The sequence below is a fragment of the Clupea harengus genome, chromosome 13, assembly GCF_900700415.2.
Source record: "Clupea harengus chromosome 13, Ch_v2.0.2, whole genome shotgun sequence".
Taxonomy (NCBI): domain Eukaryota; kingdom Metazoa; phylum Chordata; class Actinopteri; order Clupeiformes; family Clupeidae; genus Clupea; species Clupea harengus.
In genome coordinates this window covers 16,078,396-16,095,391 of record NC_045164.1, presented here as the reverse complement: position 1 = coordinate 16,095,391, position 16,996 = coordinate 16,078,396, and the positions used below count along the sequence as shown (strand labels likewise).

Here is a 16,996-nt window from a genome sequence, read left to right as displayed (position 1 = left end):
ACTGTCCATTAGAGGGTCTCAAAGCTCGATATGTATTTATGAAGCTACACTCCGCAACTTTTTGGGCAGCTCAGTAGGACAGTTCTCCCTGAATGGGGCTTTAAAAGGCGAAGCGCAAAGTTTGTCAAGCACCATGGAGGGGTCCCACTGTGGCACTATAACCAACTGTGGTGACCTTAAGCGAAGAGCACCTTTCAGAAAACGTTGCAAAAGGGGGTGCAAAACAGTGGTGTGCCCTGCAACCCCTCATGACGCATCGCAATTGCAGCAGTGCATACCTTCATGGTAGACATCAACATCAACCTTCAGCACCCAGGACCCACCCAAAAAACATGGATCAATCATAACATTACTAGCTTTTTTCATTTTCCCCGAGCCCTGACCGGTAGGGTACCCCCCCAGCTGGACCCAGTGGACTATCCCTTCTTCCCCCGAGAGCTGTTGTGTGTACCTAAGCAGGATGGGCGCAACCACTTTCTCTTTCCCTCTGCCCTACCTGGCCATTGACTGAGGACAGCTTAGTGGACTTCTGGTTATTCTACAATCCAATAAATTAATTGTATTTTTATAGTTTACCTCTGTCTTCTGTCCTCAGCCTGCTACCCAGCCCAGCCTAGTCAAACAGAACCTGGTAACACACACATCATACGCACAAACTGCAAGTCACTGCTTGCGCATCTCCTTTCAAAATGTTGCCCAAAACTCATGTCATTCTGTGCTCTTACAGCAGGCAGAATGCGGTTTTAGCTATGTGAGGTCTGGACGTACCCATGCTATGTGTTTAGGCGCACGGTCACTAAGATGTTACATCGATCCCTCAGTCCAAGAAATTAGCTAGCTTGTAAAAAATAAATGACATATGGAGTAACTTACTTTAAACAACAGTGAGCATGTAGTCTTAATTGTACATGCATGAGAGGGTTAACTGCATACCATACCATAACACCCTTCCCAACACCACGGTGCAAAGATTGAGGCACTCATCAATAAAAATTGTCTCTATATAAGAACAGCTACCATTTTGAGGCATTTTCAATTTCACTTCATCAATCAGCTAAACATTTGATTTGAGCAGAGCTCTTGTTTAAAACAAATCTGGCTGGAGCTAATACAGTTTAATTATTGGCTGTGTATAGTTCCAGTATATGGATCGGTTCATGTTAGGTGCAGGTCCGTTGTATTAATAAGCTAAATATCACCTTGTAACATATTGGCTAATAGGTAGACCAGACAATATTATGTGTGTACAAAGTCAATTTGACAAGGCAGTGGTTCTGGAAGTGGTACTGAACAATGTCATGTATCATTAGTTCACAGGGCTGTGCTCCCATAATGTACACAACTGAACTGTTGTCTGTAGGAAAACCAGAACAAAGCCCTTGTGAGAATCATCAGCCAAACCCATGTCTAGCAGGTTCTATTCCATGCGTTCTATTCCATGCGTGTTTCAGCCAAACAAGTAAGCTGGGTAGATCTGACTGTTTCTGGCAACTGGAAGAAAATATACAGTTGCATTTATTTACGAGGATCTCTCTAGCCCTGCTGACAAGGGCAGTTCACAGTTCAACCCTAAAATGTTGAATAAACAGTCATCCAAATCATTGTTTACTCATGGCCCCAGTCAGAAGCACTAAAGAAGTGGAATTTTCATAATATGTCCCCTTTAAGACATATCTCAACACATGATTCCTCACCAGCAACAGTGTAACACTGCATGGATGTGCATAACAGCATGAATAAACCTTTAGATTGGGTAATGTTAGACTCAAACAACTGAGACAGCCGTCAAATAAAAACACTTACAAAAATTACAAAAAGACTAAACTTCAATCCCAGATCTATAATGTTCAATGGGGAATTTACAAAAGTGAGCTAGGAAACCAGTGCCTCTTAGTTAAATGTCCCAAACATAACGTGTACCACTCAGCAACAAAGAGAGACATAACAAAATCAATAACACTTTCCAACACAACATGGCGTAATCTGGTGTAAAACACATATTTGTGGTCTGTTTGCAAGTGTCAGACAATCTCAGCATCAAATGCTGTTTGAAGGGGACTGGATTGATTTCCATTGTGAGTCTTCACGGCTGGGGACACTTTAAGGGTCGCAGCTGCTCCCAGGCCAGGAACTCTCACTGCCCATCACTCTGTCACTCCACAGCTCACAATAGGCCTGACCGTCGCCATGGAAACTGCTGTCTTACCGTGATCGACTCCAGGACTCCGGAGGAGCTTGCTGTTACACATGTAATTGTAGAAATATATGGGTATACACAGGCACACACAAAATCAGTGGTTTCTACAGGAAGATAAAAATAGCAAGTAATAATTGTACTTTAACATCACAATAGGGCTGTTCTACTAATTATCTACAGAGGGATATTTAAACTGCATAAGACTGCGGTGCTGAATATAATTACAGCTGTTGCAAAACAACAGTATCAAGTGTGTCATTTTATTTTGATAATTACCATTCCACTTCTATGACCAAAGTCATTATAAATTATGGACTGTGTTTTTATGGATATGCTGCAAACAGTCTCATTAGGTAACAAGTGTCAGTCAGTGTATTCATGCATAGGTTCTAGCACTCCTAGACTGACAATCTTACTGTACCTAATTCCAAAAACAATGTACTGTTTTTAATGTCACTTGGGTTATATATCATTAGCCTGGGACTGCTTAACTATATCTAAGCTGAGTGAGGTTTAACTTGTTTGACAAACTGTCTGTGCCTTTTGATCTGTATACTGTGTAAAATCATTACAGGGATGATTAAATGGTCACCTCTTTCTTTGGTTCAGTAAGTTTGATTTGCTAACTGTCCCAGTCAACCTTATGCTGGCATGTGCTCTTAATGTGAGCTACAAGACCATTCAATTAGCTTTCTATATAATTTAGCTCAACATTCATTAGCTGCACCTCAAACCCAAATAGAATGTTTTAAGATCAATTTGGACAGTTGGAAGAAACATTGTCAAAATACATTATTTGTGATTCAAATATCAGCTGAATGTTTGTGGAATGTAATTACTATGAGTAAAAAAGTTCAAGGGTAGAGGGACTTCACCGTGACTTTGTCAGGCCTTCTAGTATGGTGCTAGAAGGGCACTCAGAGAGTGCAGACCTCCAACAAGGCCCTGATTCAGATCCGCTCCAAGATTGAATGGAACACAAAGAGTCTCAATTGCAATCTCTTGAGAGAAAGCAAAGTCATCCAACGTTTAAAGGAGGAAAAAAGTGGTTGAGTGGGAGAATAGATTTGAATGATGTAATAAAATAGGTACATGTCGATCCAGTGGCTGTCTTGTAGGTGAGAGTAAGATATTTAAATGTAATTCTAGCAGATACAGGAAGCTAGTGAAGGGTAATCAAGGTTTACTGTAGAACAGTCTCACCACACATACAGTTAGGTCTGCAAGAATAGCATTGCAATAGTGTGGGGAGACCACAGTTTTACTGCAAGTCAAAGATACAGTATAGCACAGTGGCGGCTCCTGAAAAAATTCTCAGGGGGGCAATTTTTTTGATAATGATTAAGGCGACCCATTCAGTAGGTACATTAAGCAAGACATTTGTATCAATTTGTTGTTACCTGATTAACTCATACAGCAATACCTTTTTGTCCACTAGATGGAAGCACACAATAGAAATATTTCCCCTCTAGCTACATAGAGTAGCTAGTTACAGGTGGAAAGCTATGGAAGAAATTTGCATCCAGGAGCCTTCATAAGCAAAAATGATCCCACTTTTTCATTATTCATATGTCTCAAATGTTGTATGATGTAACATAGCTTAACAGGACACATGATATGTCCAGTAACAACATAAAGAAGGGGGCAACATATAAGTCAAAACAGTGGTATATAGAAATACAGACCGCGTTAGCCGCTTCACAGCCTGCAGGCCACGATTTTCTTTCGTTCCAATTCTTGGATGTAGGATTTCCCCCCCTTTGTAGAAACCTGTTGAATGGATACATTTGGTCTAGGAAGTCCTAATTGTTTTGTTGTCAATTTATCTACATTAGTACTCCGACTAAAAGGAGTTTCTTTCAAAGAGCGAATCGAGTTGTTGCACTGAACGTTAGCCATCTTGACAGAATATGCCTTGACCGAAGCCGTATGACGTTCTTATACGCTTAACCGTCCTATTACGTATGACGAAAGCATGGAGGGGCGAGCCCTCCCGGAAGCCATAGAGAATGCATTGAGAGCTCTGTTTTGTGAAAAAAAATGGATTTAACATTAGAGTCAATGAGAGAGGTCTTGGGCGATTTCCATTTCGCTCAAAATCGCCCCAAAATAGGGTGGGACCATTTGAAGCACGACTTTAGCCTGATTGGACAATGACATTCAGAGGCAGATTAGACGGTCGGTCTAGTGGTAGAATGGGACAGAAAGAAAATATATCCTTCTCCCGTTTGGCAGTGCGTCGCCCAAATTGCCCTTATGGACAAACCGCCCCTGGTATAGCATACCTGGCATAGATATGGCTACACAGAGAACTTGTGTGGGAGTTCAGTATACAGAAACGCTCAAAGCATAAATGTTGTCAATTCCCATCAATTCCCTAACCCTAACCCAGAACAAATATATTTTTATATTACATGCCAAATGGAAATTTGCATGGAGAAACTATTTACACATCTGATGACCTTTGAACTATCAGGGTGGCAGGAGGTGAGATCCTGGAGTGTGAACCAGGTAAAGTTTCTAAAGATCTACCCTATTGTTCTACAACTGAGACCTTTGCACTACTCACACTGACACCATTCAAATGGTACCAAACACCAATTTAATGACATCTTCTATTTACCAAATACATTGCACTCTTAAAATATGGATTAGGTGGGACTCCCAAGCCAAGGAGCATGAGAGAAGGGAGGGAGCACGAGAGAAAGAAGGGAGGGCGCACGAGAGAAAGCAGGAGGATGAGAGAAGGGAGGGAGCACGAGAGAAAGAAGGGAGGGAGCACGAGAGAAAGCAGGAGGATGAGAGAAGGGAGGGAGCACGAGAGAAAGAAGGGAGGGAGCACGAGAGAAAGCAGGAGGATGAGAGAAGGGAGGGAGCACGAGAGAAAGCAGGTCCAAATCCAGTGACAGAAAGATCTGAAAACAATGTTCACTCAATTCAAATCAAGAGACAGTATATTATAATATTATAATATTATATATTATACAGTATATCATAATATTAAAGTGACTCAACATCAGATGTCTTTCTTATTATTTGCCCAAGTGAAAGGTTCCCGGGAACAGAGAACCTTACAGAATCTGTAAGGCATAAATCCCTGTGAATCCTAACCATTGGAATGCAGATGTCTGATTCTTTGGCTGGGGGGTCATAGAGTCAGCCTATCAGAGGGCAACTCTCTCCAGACAGCCAATCACGCTGTTAGTTTGGCAAAAGGGCATTGTCTGACCAATACTACTGGAGTGGCTTTTGCTTTTGTTTTCTGGCTCTTTTCTGTGCCTTTTCTACATCTCCCCTCTCCGCAACCCCTGCTCTCTCTCTCTCTTTCTCTCTCTCTGTCTTGGCTCTCTCTCTCTGTCTTGGCTCTCTCTCTCTCTCATCTCACCATCTCATTTGGGTTTGTTTTATGTATTTAGGTTTATTTGGTTTAATTGGTAACTATGATATTTAACTATTGGCAACCATTTCACTTAAGACTATTGTCACTGTTTATGGTTGTTAACATACATTTCGGTTTATATCTTACTCTGAATCTGGTCTATACTTGTAACTTTTAATTAATAAAATGTTAATTCATTCAGCAATCATACAATTCTTCTTGTGCCATGCCTCTACTTATTTAATATCCAGCCAAATGTTGCACAGTGCATGGTAATGTTACAAATAACAGAATCATTTAATGGAATTAAATCGGTCCTCCAGCTCGTGCCACGTAAATCGTTCCACGTTCACAAAGGACGTCTAATTTCGTTAAATGCTCTCAGCGGAGAGAGACATTTTCCAAAGAAGACCCTTCCCATTCCGTCACGGAGTGAACTCTATTCTGCCTCGCCTTCTCTCTGGACACATACATGTTAGTTTGTATTTCACAGCTTAATGTCGCCCTAGTTGTAGAAAGCCCATGTTACTTTACATCATGAGGCCGGAATTACACTGCCCACATTCATCTTAAGTTGATCTGCAAGTTAAACACAAAAGAATATCTGCGGTGGATGATATAGTAGCATGGAATCTGAGCGTTTAACACGTTTCCCCTACTAACAGTTTGAAGCACATTTACTTTTCTAAATAGTTTTGTTCGTGTCTAAACCATTTCAGTTATCAGTTATCCTACAGAAATGGTAGTTTAACTTGAGCCAAACACAATCTAACAAAACATCACTGATGGCCCAATAGGTTTTTCAGATGGCCAGAGAGCTTCTAATCCAAACAATATGGTTACTTCTCTCCTGTGCGACTTCATGTCGCAGGTTAGCAATCACATTTTTTGCATAGTTGGAGGAAAACGTTCATTACATGGCCATAAAGTAAGACATGAAGTTATGGATCCGGTCACACAGTGTTGTGTTTCTCTAGAAAATAACAACGGTCATGTGAAGGGACAGAACGCTTCAGAAGTAAAGTCATTTCATGTCAAAAAAGCCTAAATGAATGGAGGTCAAAGGTCAAAGGCTAATGCTAGGTGGGCCTCTCAGGCTGAAAGGCCCTCCCATGACTAGTACACATTTCGAATGCTCAATTATTGACAGCTTTAACAGAAGACATTTTTAGTTGTGTTATAATGTTGTACTAAACACCTTATTATTGACTCTTACACTTGAGTCTGAACTTGTGATCTGATCTGGCAAGGGGAGGGCAGTGGAGCCGTATGCATGCCTTACATTTGAATAAAGTCAATGTTTAAGGAAATGTTTTATTGTCTCTGGTGGGGTTTTTGCTGAAAAGTTGGAAATGTGGCAGAGAGAGAAGTATGGTCTCCAGAAATTGCTATGAAGGCATTTGGGTATTGTGTTGGTCTGGCGGTGTCTGAACTGATGATGCCACATGTCGGGTCGGCATCAGCTGATGGCAGGATGTAAACCGCAACAATAATGGTGCATGTGAATCAGCCCGGCATCCCCAGCGTCCTCTTACCTGGTCAGGATTTAGGGTCTGGCTCCAGACAGTAGTGTGGGTTTGGGGAATGCATTCAACTGGTCTTGGAGGTAAACAATAGCCCCCTACCGTTGGCATGGTGACCCAGCACAACAATAGTTAAAAGTACCAGGAAGAGGTATCAGTTCAGCCATACAGTATGAAAAGTCCTACTAGATAGTGTTCGGACAGACAAAAACATGAGATGTTGACTAGTGCAGCCCCCTCTTGATAAAGCTATCAAACTAACTACCTAAAAGTCGCGCTAGAAGTGATCAGCAGCCCAGTTGGCACCAACACAAAGCTTGATAACTGATGTCGTTTGATGATAAAGTTGGCAATGTCATGCAGTGAAAGCATTTTCACTGGGTGTTTTCACACAAAACTAGATATCCTGGATGGCCAGAGGGAACAGTGTGTCTTTCACATGACCATATACTATCAAAATTAATTTGAAGATGATACCAAAACTAGTTGCCTCAAAAACATACCTCAAAAAGTGGCCCATTATTACACAGTGTTGCTTTAAAACACACAGGTTGGTAGATTTGTGCATGGAACCAGATATGATACTCCACTGAAAGCAGCATTTTAGAGATTATGAGAGATTATTAGAGAATGCATACAAGTCATTTTAGAGATTATCAGAGATTGCATACAAGTCATTTTAGAGATTATGAGAGATTTCATGCAAGTCATTTATCTGCATGTTATCCTGTCACTGCTTCTATATGTTTGCTTTTTGAGCTCTCTTGTATAGTAGGGTATTGTTTTCTTTTTGAGCTCTCTTGTATAGTAGGGTATTGTTTTCTTTTTGAGCTCTCTTGTATAGTGGGGTATTGTTTTCTTTTTGAGCTCTCTTGTATAGTAGGGTATTGTTTTCTATTTGTATGAGATATATACTTTACTATACTTAATATATACTATACTTAAAAGCATTATGCAGGTGTCTTATTGCCCTTGGGATGAATCTTTATTTTCCCTGACCAGGACCCACAGTTGATCTAGAATGGCTCATTCTAACACTGACTGCTGAACTTAACGTATTCTTTTAAGTTCATGCAGTAGATTACCATAGAAGACCTAAAACATCAAATGATGATTGAAAATGGCAAGGCTTTCTCCAGAATGGACAGAATTGGGTTGGGTAAGTCATTAAACCACTAAGGTATTAATGAAAAAAAACTTGCTATTTGTTAAAGATGTATAGCTGTATATTTTCATTAAAGATATTTGTACATAAAATGCTTTTAATGTTGATGTGGAATGTCAAACACAAGACACCTAGACACAATGTTCGTAACAGACTGTCATTGGGTAACATCTATTCATTCCACTGTGGGGGCAGACAGAATGAACGCTCTTCAGAATAATTACCTTCAATGTTCAAGTGCTCACCTCTAACACCCCCTCACACCACAACACCCACAAGCCAATCAACACTGGTACAGAGAACAAAAGGCACGGGATACAGAGAAGATTGTTCAATGACACAAATATTTCAGAATTTCCCACAAAACTATTACAATGATCATTAAATGTAAATGTGAGCAAATGTGATTATTATTATTATTATTAAATTGCTAATTCACAAAAGATCTGTTTTTCATTGCAACTACACAATATAACTTCACATACCATCCTTTTGAAAACATTTTCTCATCTTGTACATAAAAACTTTTCTCATTAGTGATATGCAGAGCTAGGCAGACTCTGCTCTTCCCCACACTGGTTGTGATCACATGGTTGATTGGACCCACTTCATCAGACAGACCCGGCCCACCTCCCTCTCCAATGCCATATGCATGACCTTGAAAAGCATTACATAATTTTACTGACATATGCGGTACATTTGAATTAAAATTACAATATGCAACCAATTTTTACTTGAAGTAGCAGTAAGTAACTATCAACCAGAATACACACAAGATTTTGTTGTCTTCAGTGTTGACACACTATGCCGATGGTATTCTTTTTCATCACTCTCTCAAATGTAACACTGTTCAACGACAAACAATGAGAATAGCTGATCAAATCCTCATCTGGTAGGATTCCCAAGGTCTAAATTGAGAACATATCAAAATGTACAAACATTATGCAGTTCTGCCCTCTCTTCTCAAATACAGTGGAATTCCGCAACCTGTTGGCAGAAATATGAACAAATAGCTGACATAAGTGAAATAACAGTACACCGCCTTTACTCCAACATACTTGCATGTGTGATAGCATTGTAATCACAAGAGTTGGTACAATTATGAAAGGACTTACAGTTGTTGGGATCTTGACTGTGTCATGTTGGAAAGTGTATGTCTCATTGACATAGTTCCCCGGGAAGAAGCCAATGATGCCCATCTGATCCACATATCGGTCACTATAAACCTTTAATAAATCAACCATTCAATCAATTAAAATAGAAATGCACAGCACATACATACATCAATGACTTGATACACTACTGAAGCAGATAAGCACTTCCTGGGTTCCATGTGCCTCCTAGATTCAGCCCCAAAACACTGACATTCATTTCTCTCAAGATATTAACAGGAGGCTTCACAGGCAGGATCCCAACTTTGACCAATGACAACAGATAGAGTAGTCTCTGTCTACATCACTTTGACCAATGAGCAACAGAGAGAGTAGTCTCTGTCTACATCTAGTGAAACACTTTGACCAATGACAACAGAGAGAGAGTAGTCTCTGTCTACATCTAGTGGACGGCCATCTGCAGCTTTGATCTGCTATCATGACTGCCATGTTACTCATGTCATAATTGATATTTGACCTCCATTTTACATTTCTCTCTTCACATTCCTGAGTGAAACTTATATGTGAATGAATACAGGTCATATTTGTACTACTATGGTATTGGTATTAATCAGGATATGTATCTGTCCTGTCCATATTGCTACATTCAGTCTGACCCCTGATTGGGAAACCATATTGGAAAATGTATGATTTTAATCAGCCCATATTATTTTAGGAATATCCTAAAATATGAGATAATACTACATTATGATAACAAAAACCACCACTGCAGCCAAGAAAACGTGTAAAAATATAAAGACATTACCACTTTTCATCAGAACATCACCAGGACTACTTAAACCAAATATCTTACAGGCAACAGGTAACTATAGACTAACACCTATGTTTCTGTTTGAAATACAGTAATGGTGTAAATATGATCCATCAGCATCTTAATGAACTATTTATTACGGTGATCTGTCATACTACTACCGGTTATGACTCGTTTTACATATACTGTGCAGCAACACTTACACTTCCAGACCAGAAGATTCCAGCACCCTCTGCTGGCAGCAGTTTGGAGTACACATAGATCGTCTGATCCCGTTTCAAGTTAATAAACCTACAGTCAGGGGCAACATAATCCTCCAAGGCTATTGCCAGTGAGATAGCATCTGAATTGTAGAAAATAAACATATTTAAATTTAGATGAAGATGTTAAATGTATAATAACAAATTAAGACTAGTAATATAGTATTATTGTAGTACTGGCAAACTCACTAAATGGACATCTGAAAAATACACCGATGCAGTTAAATGTGTAATGCTTGTAAAATGTCTAATATCTTAAATGAGTTTAAAGACTCACATGCGCACTCCACATCAGCACACAGTTTGTTGTCGGACAGTTTCTCCAATGGTGCTGTGCTTGATTGATATACAGATCCCACGAAGAGAAGTAAAAAGGCACAACACTCAGAAAAGGACATCTTGAGATGTACAACTGTAACGGCCAATATGGTCAAGTCCTGTAAAATTCCTTGTTCTCTTATTTCATGCTGATGGGCTGATCCATTACATCATAGCCTGCTGCACCAATCAGTGCTGCCCTTCCAGCCCCAAATTCTTGTGGGTGAAAATGTTCAGAGAACTTTTGGACACCAAACCTTCAGCATTAACATTCTTTATCCACACAGAATGACCATTTGCAGATCACATAATGTTGTTTAATGGTGTCATATTTTGATCAGTGGGACCTTCTAAACACTTCAAGTCTACTTTTATTGGTGGTGTTGACAGTTTTGCAAATATATCAAGGTTTTAATCATAACTGTTCACACATTGATTTGAATGTCTTCAGCAAATTTTAATATTTCTTTTTCTGACACTGGGGGCCTTCTGATTTCAAATAATTGCATAAATGTGTGCGCTGCTAAATTCACACCTTGGGAGGCAAATAAATCATTATTTAAAGGTCCTCCACACAAAACACTCTAGCTGAACCCCCAACCAAGAGAGAGGGAGAGAGAGGGAAGAGGAGGGGGTAAGCAGAGAGGGGGAGGGGAGCTCCTGTTACACTCCTGAAGAGTGGATGAATAGAATGAAGGAGAAAAATCACAGAATACTGCTGCTTTCGTCAGGTTCGCTAGAATGGTAGCGACAAGTACCTCAAGACCCTCAAGAGAATTCACAACACATTTATTTTTTTCTAACAGTCCATTATTATGTCCATATCAATGAATTCGCAATGGCAATTCAAAAAGCAGAATCACACATGTAAATACATTCTGTAAAACTGTTATGACAGTGTAAATCAAGTAGATTTGGTGCATCAAAAGTAATTATGTCAATTTTTTATCCAACTTATTAAACTTACCTGGCAGTCCGACCATGATCACATGGTGCAACATTCTAACCTGATTATGGAACTCTCTACTGTTCTATGGAACTCAGTTGTATTCAATTGTGTATTGATTTGAAGAATACATGTAAACAAGTTGCATTGCATCTGACAATAAAAAAGTGTACCTCATGGCTATTTGTGAACCTCTCTCTCAATGTCAGTAGACTAAGGAGATGATTGTGGAGCATGCACCCCTACACATCAACGGATCCGTAGTGGAAAAGGTCAGCTGCTTCAGGTTGCTTGGAGTGCACATCAGAGATGATCTCTCCTGGTCTGCTCACACAGACAAGGTGGTCAAATCGGCCCGGAAACGTCTGTTCTTCTTGAGGAGACTGAAGATGTTTGGCATGGACTCAGTCATCCTCACAAACTTCTACAGATGCACGATAGAGAGCATCCTGACTGGCTGCATCACAGTGTGGTATGGGAGCTGCACAACCAAGGACCGCAAGGTTCTACACAGTGTGGTCAGGCCTGCAGAGTTCATCATCGGCAGGGAGCACCCAGCCCTGCAGGACACCTACCACACACGATGCCTCAGAAAAGCTGGCAGGATTCTAAAAGACTGTTACAACCCATCCTACAGACTTTTTACTCCGATGCCATCTGGCAGGTGATATCGGAGCATTCGGTCTCGAACACGTAGACTAGAGAACAGTTTCTTTCCGAGGGCCATCGTGCTTCTCAATAGACAGTGATTCACTTTCGCCAATTTATTCATTGACACTTTAAAAACATTGGCACTTTTAACTACTGTTTGCTTTATCAGTATTATTGCACTACCCGTTATTCCCACACTTGACTTGTCTTGTCCCTTTGTAGTGTATATTTAGTATAGTTAGCTTTTGTATAGTTATGTTTTGTTACACTATGTCTAGTTAAAAGTTTCAGGAAAAGATGAGGCCTCTCTCTCATTTTCTATGAATATTGTATGGTTTTTATGTACATTGCCTTTGTCAATCTCAGGTTTTCAACAGGTTTTCAGCTGCTAGCATCTGTTGCGCCCTCAGCGCAAGATTATTGCCTGAAGAGGGAAATGCACCAAGTTTTGAGAAGTGTTCAGGGTTTAATGCATGAATAAGTACACCAGATCTACCACTAGGTGGCAGCAGCGCGCTAGAAACGGTGGTTACTGTATCTAAGCTAGCGCCTGCAGGAAGTAGATTAATTCAGATCTCAGCAGGAGAAAAACGTACGTTTTGCGCTGTTGTCCTGACGAATGTGTTTTGCATGTTTTACAGGTGAGATGGTGTCAGTTGTAATTAGAAGTGTGTACTTAGCTAAAATAACATGTCATGTGTTGTTGTAGAATGTGAACTTTGATGCGATGGTTGATTAAATAGAGATGATCTGTATGTTAGCTAACTAGCATGTGTTCGAGTGAGATCAGCCTAAATTCTATTTCCCTCTGTGTTCGGTCACGTGGCCACAGAGGAGGTATTGTTTTACAGTCCGACATCCTTGGAAATGTATAGATATAAAGTAGATTAATTCAGTTCTTAGCAGGAGAAAGGCGTACGTTTTGCGCTGTTGTCCTGACAAATGTGTTTTGCATGTTTTACAGTAAACATCAATGAATAAAATATATGTGGATCAAGACAAATCCAACTCTCAGTCTTTGAGGGTGTTACACATCCAGAATTAACAACGATTAGCACAAAATCTTCAACCCCATCACATTTTTCAATTTGTTAGAGGGAGTGTCAATGTGTGTAGGTTTGCACACAAACCTATAATGTGTTTGAATGACGACTGGGAAAAAGCAAACTATTACGAACGAAGAAAAGAAGATGCAGAAGAGGTTCCTCCTTGACACTATGAAAACTCTGCATAGAAAATATCTCGCAGAGAACACAGGAGGGTTATCCTATTCTATGTTTTGCCGCCTCCGACCTTTCTGGGTGGTTCACCCTTTTCCCGATCGGGAAACTTGTATGTGCAAGCTTCACGAAAACCTGACTTTTGTGGCAGTGAGGCTCAAGCAACTTAAGCTTATTGAATCTTCAGTACTTGAATGTTTAGTTGAAATGGTGTGTTGAAGTTCCTTGAACAAGAATTGCATGTATGGTGAATGTGAACTATGCAAGAATCAAACCTTTCCCATGTCAAGCCTGTACACTACAGATGAAAACATTGTCTTTCTCCAGTGGATGGTCAAAGAAAAGCAAAGAAAATGAGGATGGACAAACAGTGAAGGTCACTGTGAAAGATGAGGTGAACACCACACAGGACAAACAGTGAAGGTCACTGTGAAAGATGAGTTAAACACCACACAGGACAAACAGTGAAGGTCACTGTGAAAGATGAGTTAAACACCACACAGGACAAACAGTGAAGGTCACTGTGAAAGATGAGTTAAACACCACACAGGACAAACAGTGAAGGTCACTGAAAGATGAGGTAAACACCACACAGGACAAACAGTGAAGGTCACTGTGAAAGATGAGGTAAACACCACACAGGACAAACAGTGAAGGTCACTGTGAAAGATGAGTTAAACACCACACAGGACAAACAGTGAAGGTCACTGTGAAAGATGAGTTAAACACCACACAGGAGAAACAGTGAAGGTCACTGTGAAAGATGAGTTAAACACCACACAGGAGAAACATGTGGAGTTGTTTCACACACTCTTCAACATTAAGCAGCAGTATGCTTTCTGTCGTGAATTCAATGTCTACAGATGAGTGCCTTATCCATATCGATTTTTCCGAAAATTTCACCTTCAGATATGGGACAGAGATACAGGCTGTTCACTTTGGTCCATCCCATGAGCAGGCCGTACTCCACACAGGTGTCCTCCACGTCGGACAGAACCTGCAACCAACTTGCTTCACCACCATATCTGCATCAAGGCATAAGGATCCTCCTGCAACCTGGGCACACCTCAACCCTGTGCTTGATGACTTGCCATGTACCCACCCCAACATCTCAACTGTGCACTTCTTCAGCGATAGACCTGTAACCAGTACAGGCAAAAGGGCAATTTATTTCTGTTAACAGAACTGAGAGAGGCTTCAGGTCAGGGTCTCAGGGTCTTGGAATTTTTTGAGGCGGGACATGGGAAGGGAGCACCAGATGGGGTTAGTGCAACCCTTAAAAGAAGCGCAGACAGGCTGATAAGCCAAGGCATTGACATCCTGAGTGCTCATACACTCTACAGAGCCTTAGAGGAGCAACACTGCCATCAAGTTACACTTTATTGAAGATCAAACAGTTGAGAAGGCCCTTCAGAGTATGCCAGCCAATTTGCCAGTGGTTCCATCCACAATGCGAATTCACCAAGTTGTTTGTGTGGCTGCAGGGCAGATTGCCTACCGAGATGTGAGCTGCATGTGCACAGTCCACAACAAGCAACTGGAATGCCAGTGTTTCAACACACAACATTTTACATTTCACCCCTAAAGTTACATCCACTTGGTCAAAGAGGGTGTTTGACTGGGAAAATCCAAACACATGCGGAGAATGGTGTGTCATCAAGTATGACAATGATTTCTATCCGGGGGTTATTCTAGCCACAGATGAATCGCATGCACAGGTCAAATGCATGCGCTGTGCTGGATCAAACAGGTTCTTCTGGCCACTTTGTGACGATATCCTGTGGTATCCATTTGAGGACGTCTTGAAACAAATTGACCCCCCCCCCCCCCCCCCAATCCACTGACTTCTCGGCACATGGAAATACAGAAGCTAGGCTAGGCTTCATCAGTTAAAATGACACAAATTCCAACAAATTCCTCTCAGTTGAGACACAGGCAGACATTCCTGCAGTTAATAGATAGATTTTTTTTCATGGAGATCATTTTTTATCACAGTTTGTTGACCTCAATCTTGATTAGTAAAAAGTTATTACTTTGCCTGTAGCTTTAAGCACTGTTACTCTATACGTTTTATGAATTCAGTTCACTACATGTTCAAAATGAACAAAATGTGAGTGATCTCTCAAAAAAAGGATAAAAATGAGACGTCCGATGCTTGTTCACTGAACCCTGTTATATGATTTTTAACTCTGTTATGAGATTCTTTTTTTTTACTTTTTTGTATCAAATAAACAAGTTATGACATCAAGAGATTTGTATCATGTGTATTAAATCAGGATAAATAAGTCAAGTTAAATTTGGTTGAAATTAGAAAGTGTCTTTAGACATTTCGAGCGAAAATGCGGAGATAGAAGACAAATTTCATTATACTAACCTGCAAAAGCTGGTGTTTGTCAGGTTTTCTTTATTTTCTATTTCATTGTAATATGTCATTATTTACAAGGGACATCTAAACTGGGAGATCATGCCAGAAGCTGACCACAAGCTTATTTCAAAAACGAATTGTTGAATTGCAAAATGGCCGTGATGGGGTTGAATGAAAGTAGGGACTTGTTTCAGAAAATAATGCAAAATGCAATTGTTTATGCTAAGAGGGGGAAAGGTATTTTCTATAAAGTACACACATTACCACATCACATCAAAAAAGGTTTAAATTGCAATGTACTTTTTTATCATCTTCCTCAATCATAAATGGCAGTGATTCTGTAGAACCACTCAGGCAGAGTGCGCAGAAGTAGGCATGCAGGTAGGCCATCTAAAATTATTGGCCAGGCTTTTTACAGCCCTGCGGCTGCCACAGATGACCATTTTGTTGTTGTTATTGTCCTATTATTTGATTTATTCATTGCTGTCAGGATGTAAGGAGAATTTCAAGAAATACAACAAAAATGCTTCTGAAATACTACATTACTACATACTACCCTAGCTTTAATAGAATAATATGGGATATATTTACTGTATTAAATCATAAACTGACCATAGGACAACTCTCTCCAATATTTTTTATTTGGACTGCAGAACCAATTTTAGTTGCTGTCAGTGTTACATCTGTTCAGTTCGTTCCTTTAAGGTTAAATTAGTTAATTTGCCTCGATGGTGTAGCCAGGACAGCAGTTAGGTCAGCGAATTTGAAGTACTGGCTGAAACATGCATTTGGTCAGCTTTCGAAACCTGTGTTCCTTAAACAAACAGGTGTCATACTTGTGACATATATTTGTTTTAGCCTTTAACTGTAACAGTGTGCAAACATTCTATTGAAATTTGATAAGGTTTAGAAAGGTAAAACGTTTGAAAATCGTGGAGTTTGCATGTTGGAGGTAGCTTTTCCCTTAGTGGGCTTGCCTGTCACGGTATGACGTTTCATGGAGAGGAAAGCGTGATTGGATATGACATAAAAAATATGACACGCCCTGT

At 40.2% G+C, this 16,996-nt stretch overlaps 1 protein-coding gene across 4 annotated transcripts; it reads right to left on the bottom strand.

Annotated features, from left to right (window-relative positions):
- Positions 1-8,343: 8,343 nt before the first annotated feature.
- Positions 8,344-10,881, bottom strand: LOC105891628 (otoraplin). 4 transcript variants are annotated; one of them, XR_004164963.1, is made up of 5 exons: positions 10,725-10,881; positions 10,391-10,530; positions 9,380-9,490; positions 9,038-9,251; positions 8,344-8,921 (listed from the first exon to the last, which is right to left on the bottom strand). XR_004164963.1 is itself a non-coding variant. In XM_031579110.1 (5 exons), exons 1-4 carry the CDS (start codon positions 10,843-10,845, stop codon positions 9,228-9,230), a joined length of 396 nt encoding a protein of 131 aa, XP_031434970.1. In that variant the 5' UTR covers positions 10,846-10,881; the 3' UTR covers positions 8,344-9,110; positions 9,204-9,227. The 4 variants fall into 4 exon arrangements, 3 of the variants coding, with proteins under 3 accessions (XP_031434970.1, XP_031434971.1, XP_031434969.1); XM_031579110.1 differs by having other exon boundaries at positions 8,344-9,110; positions 9,204-9,251; XM_031579111.1 differs by having other exon boundaries at positions 9,204-9,251.
- Positions 10,882-16,996: the final 6,115 nt, after the last annotated feature.

What these genes read in the sequence shown, in the direction of transcription:
- LOC105891628 (XM_031579109.1), bottom strand. Translation starts at nt 10,845, where the DNA reads ATGTCCTTTTCTGAGTGTTGTGCCTTTTTACTTCTCTTCGTGGGATCT. An exon ending in GAATCTTCTGGTCTGGAAGT is followed by an intron (nt 9,491 to 10,390) that starts GTAAGTGTTGCT and finishes GATTTATTAAAG; the next exon opens with GTTTATAGTGACCGATATGT. An exon ending in CAGTCAAGATCCCAACAACT is followed by an intron (nt 9,252 to 9,379) that starts GTAAGTCCTTTC and finishes TTCTGCCAACAG; the next exon opens with GTTGCGGAATTCCACTGTAT.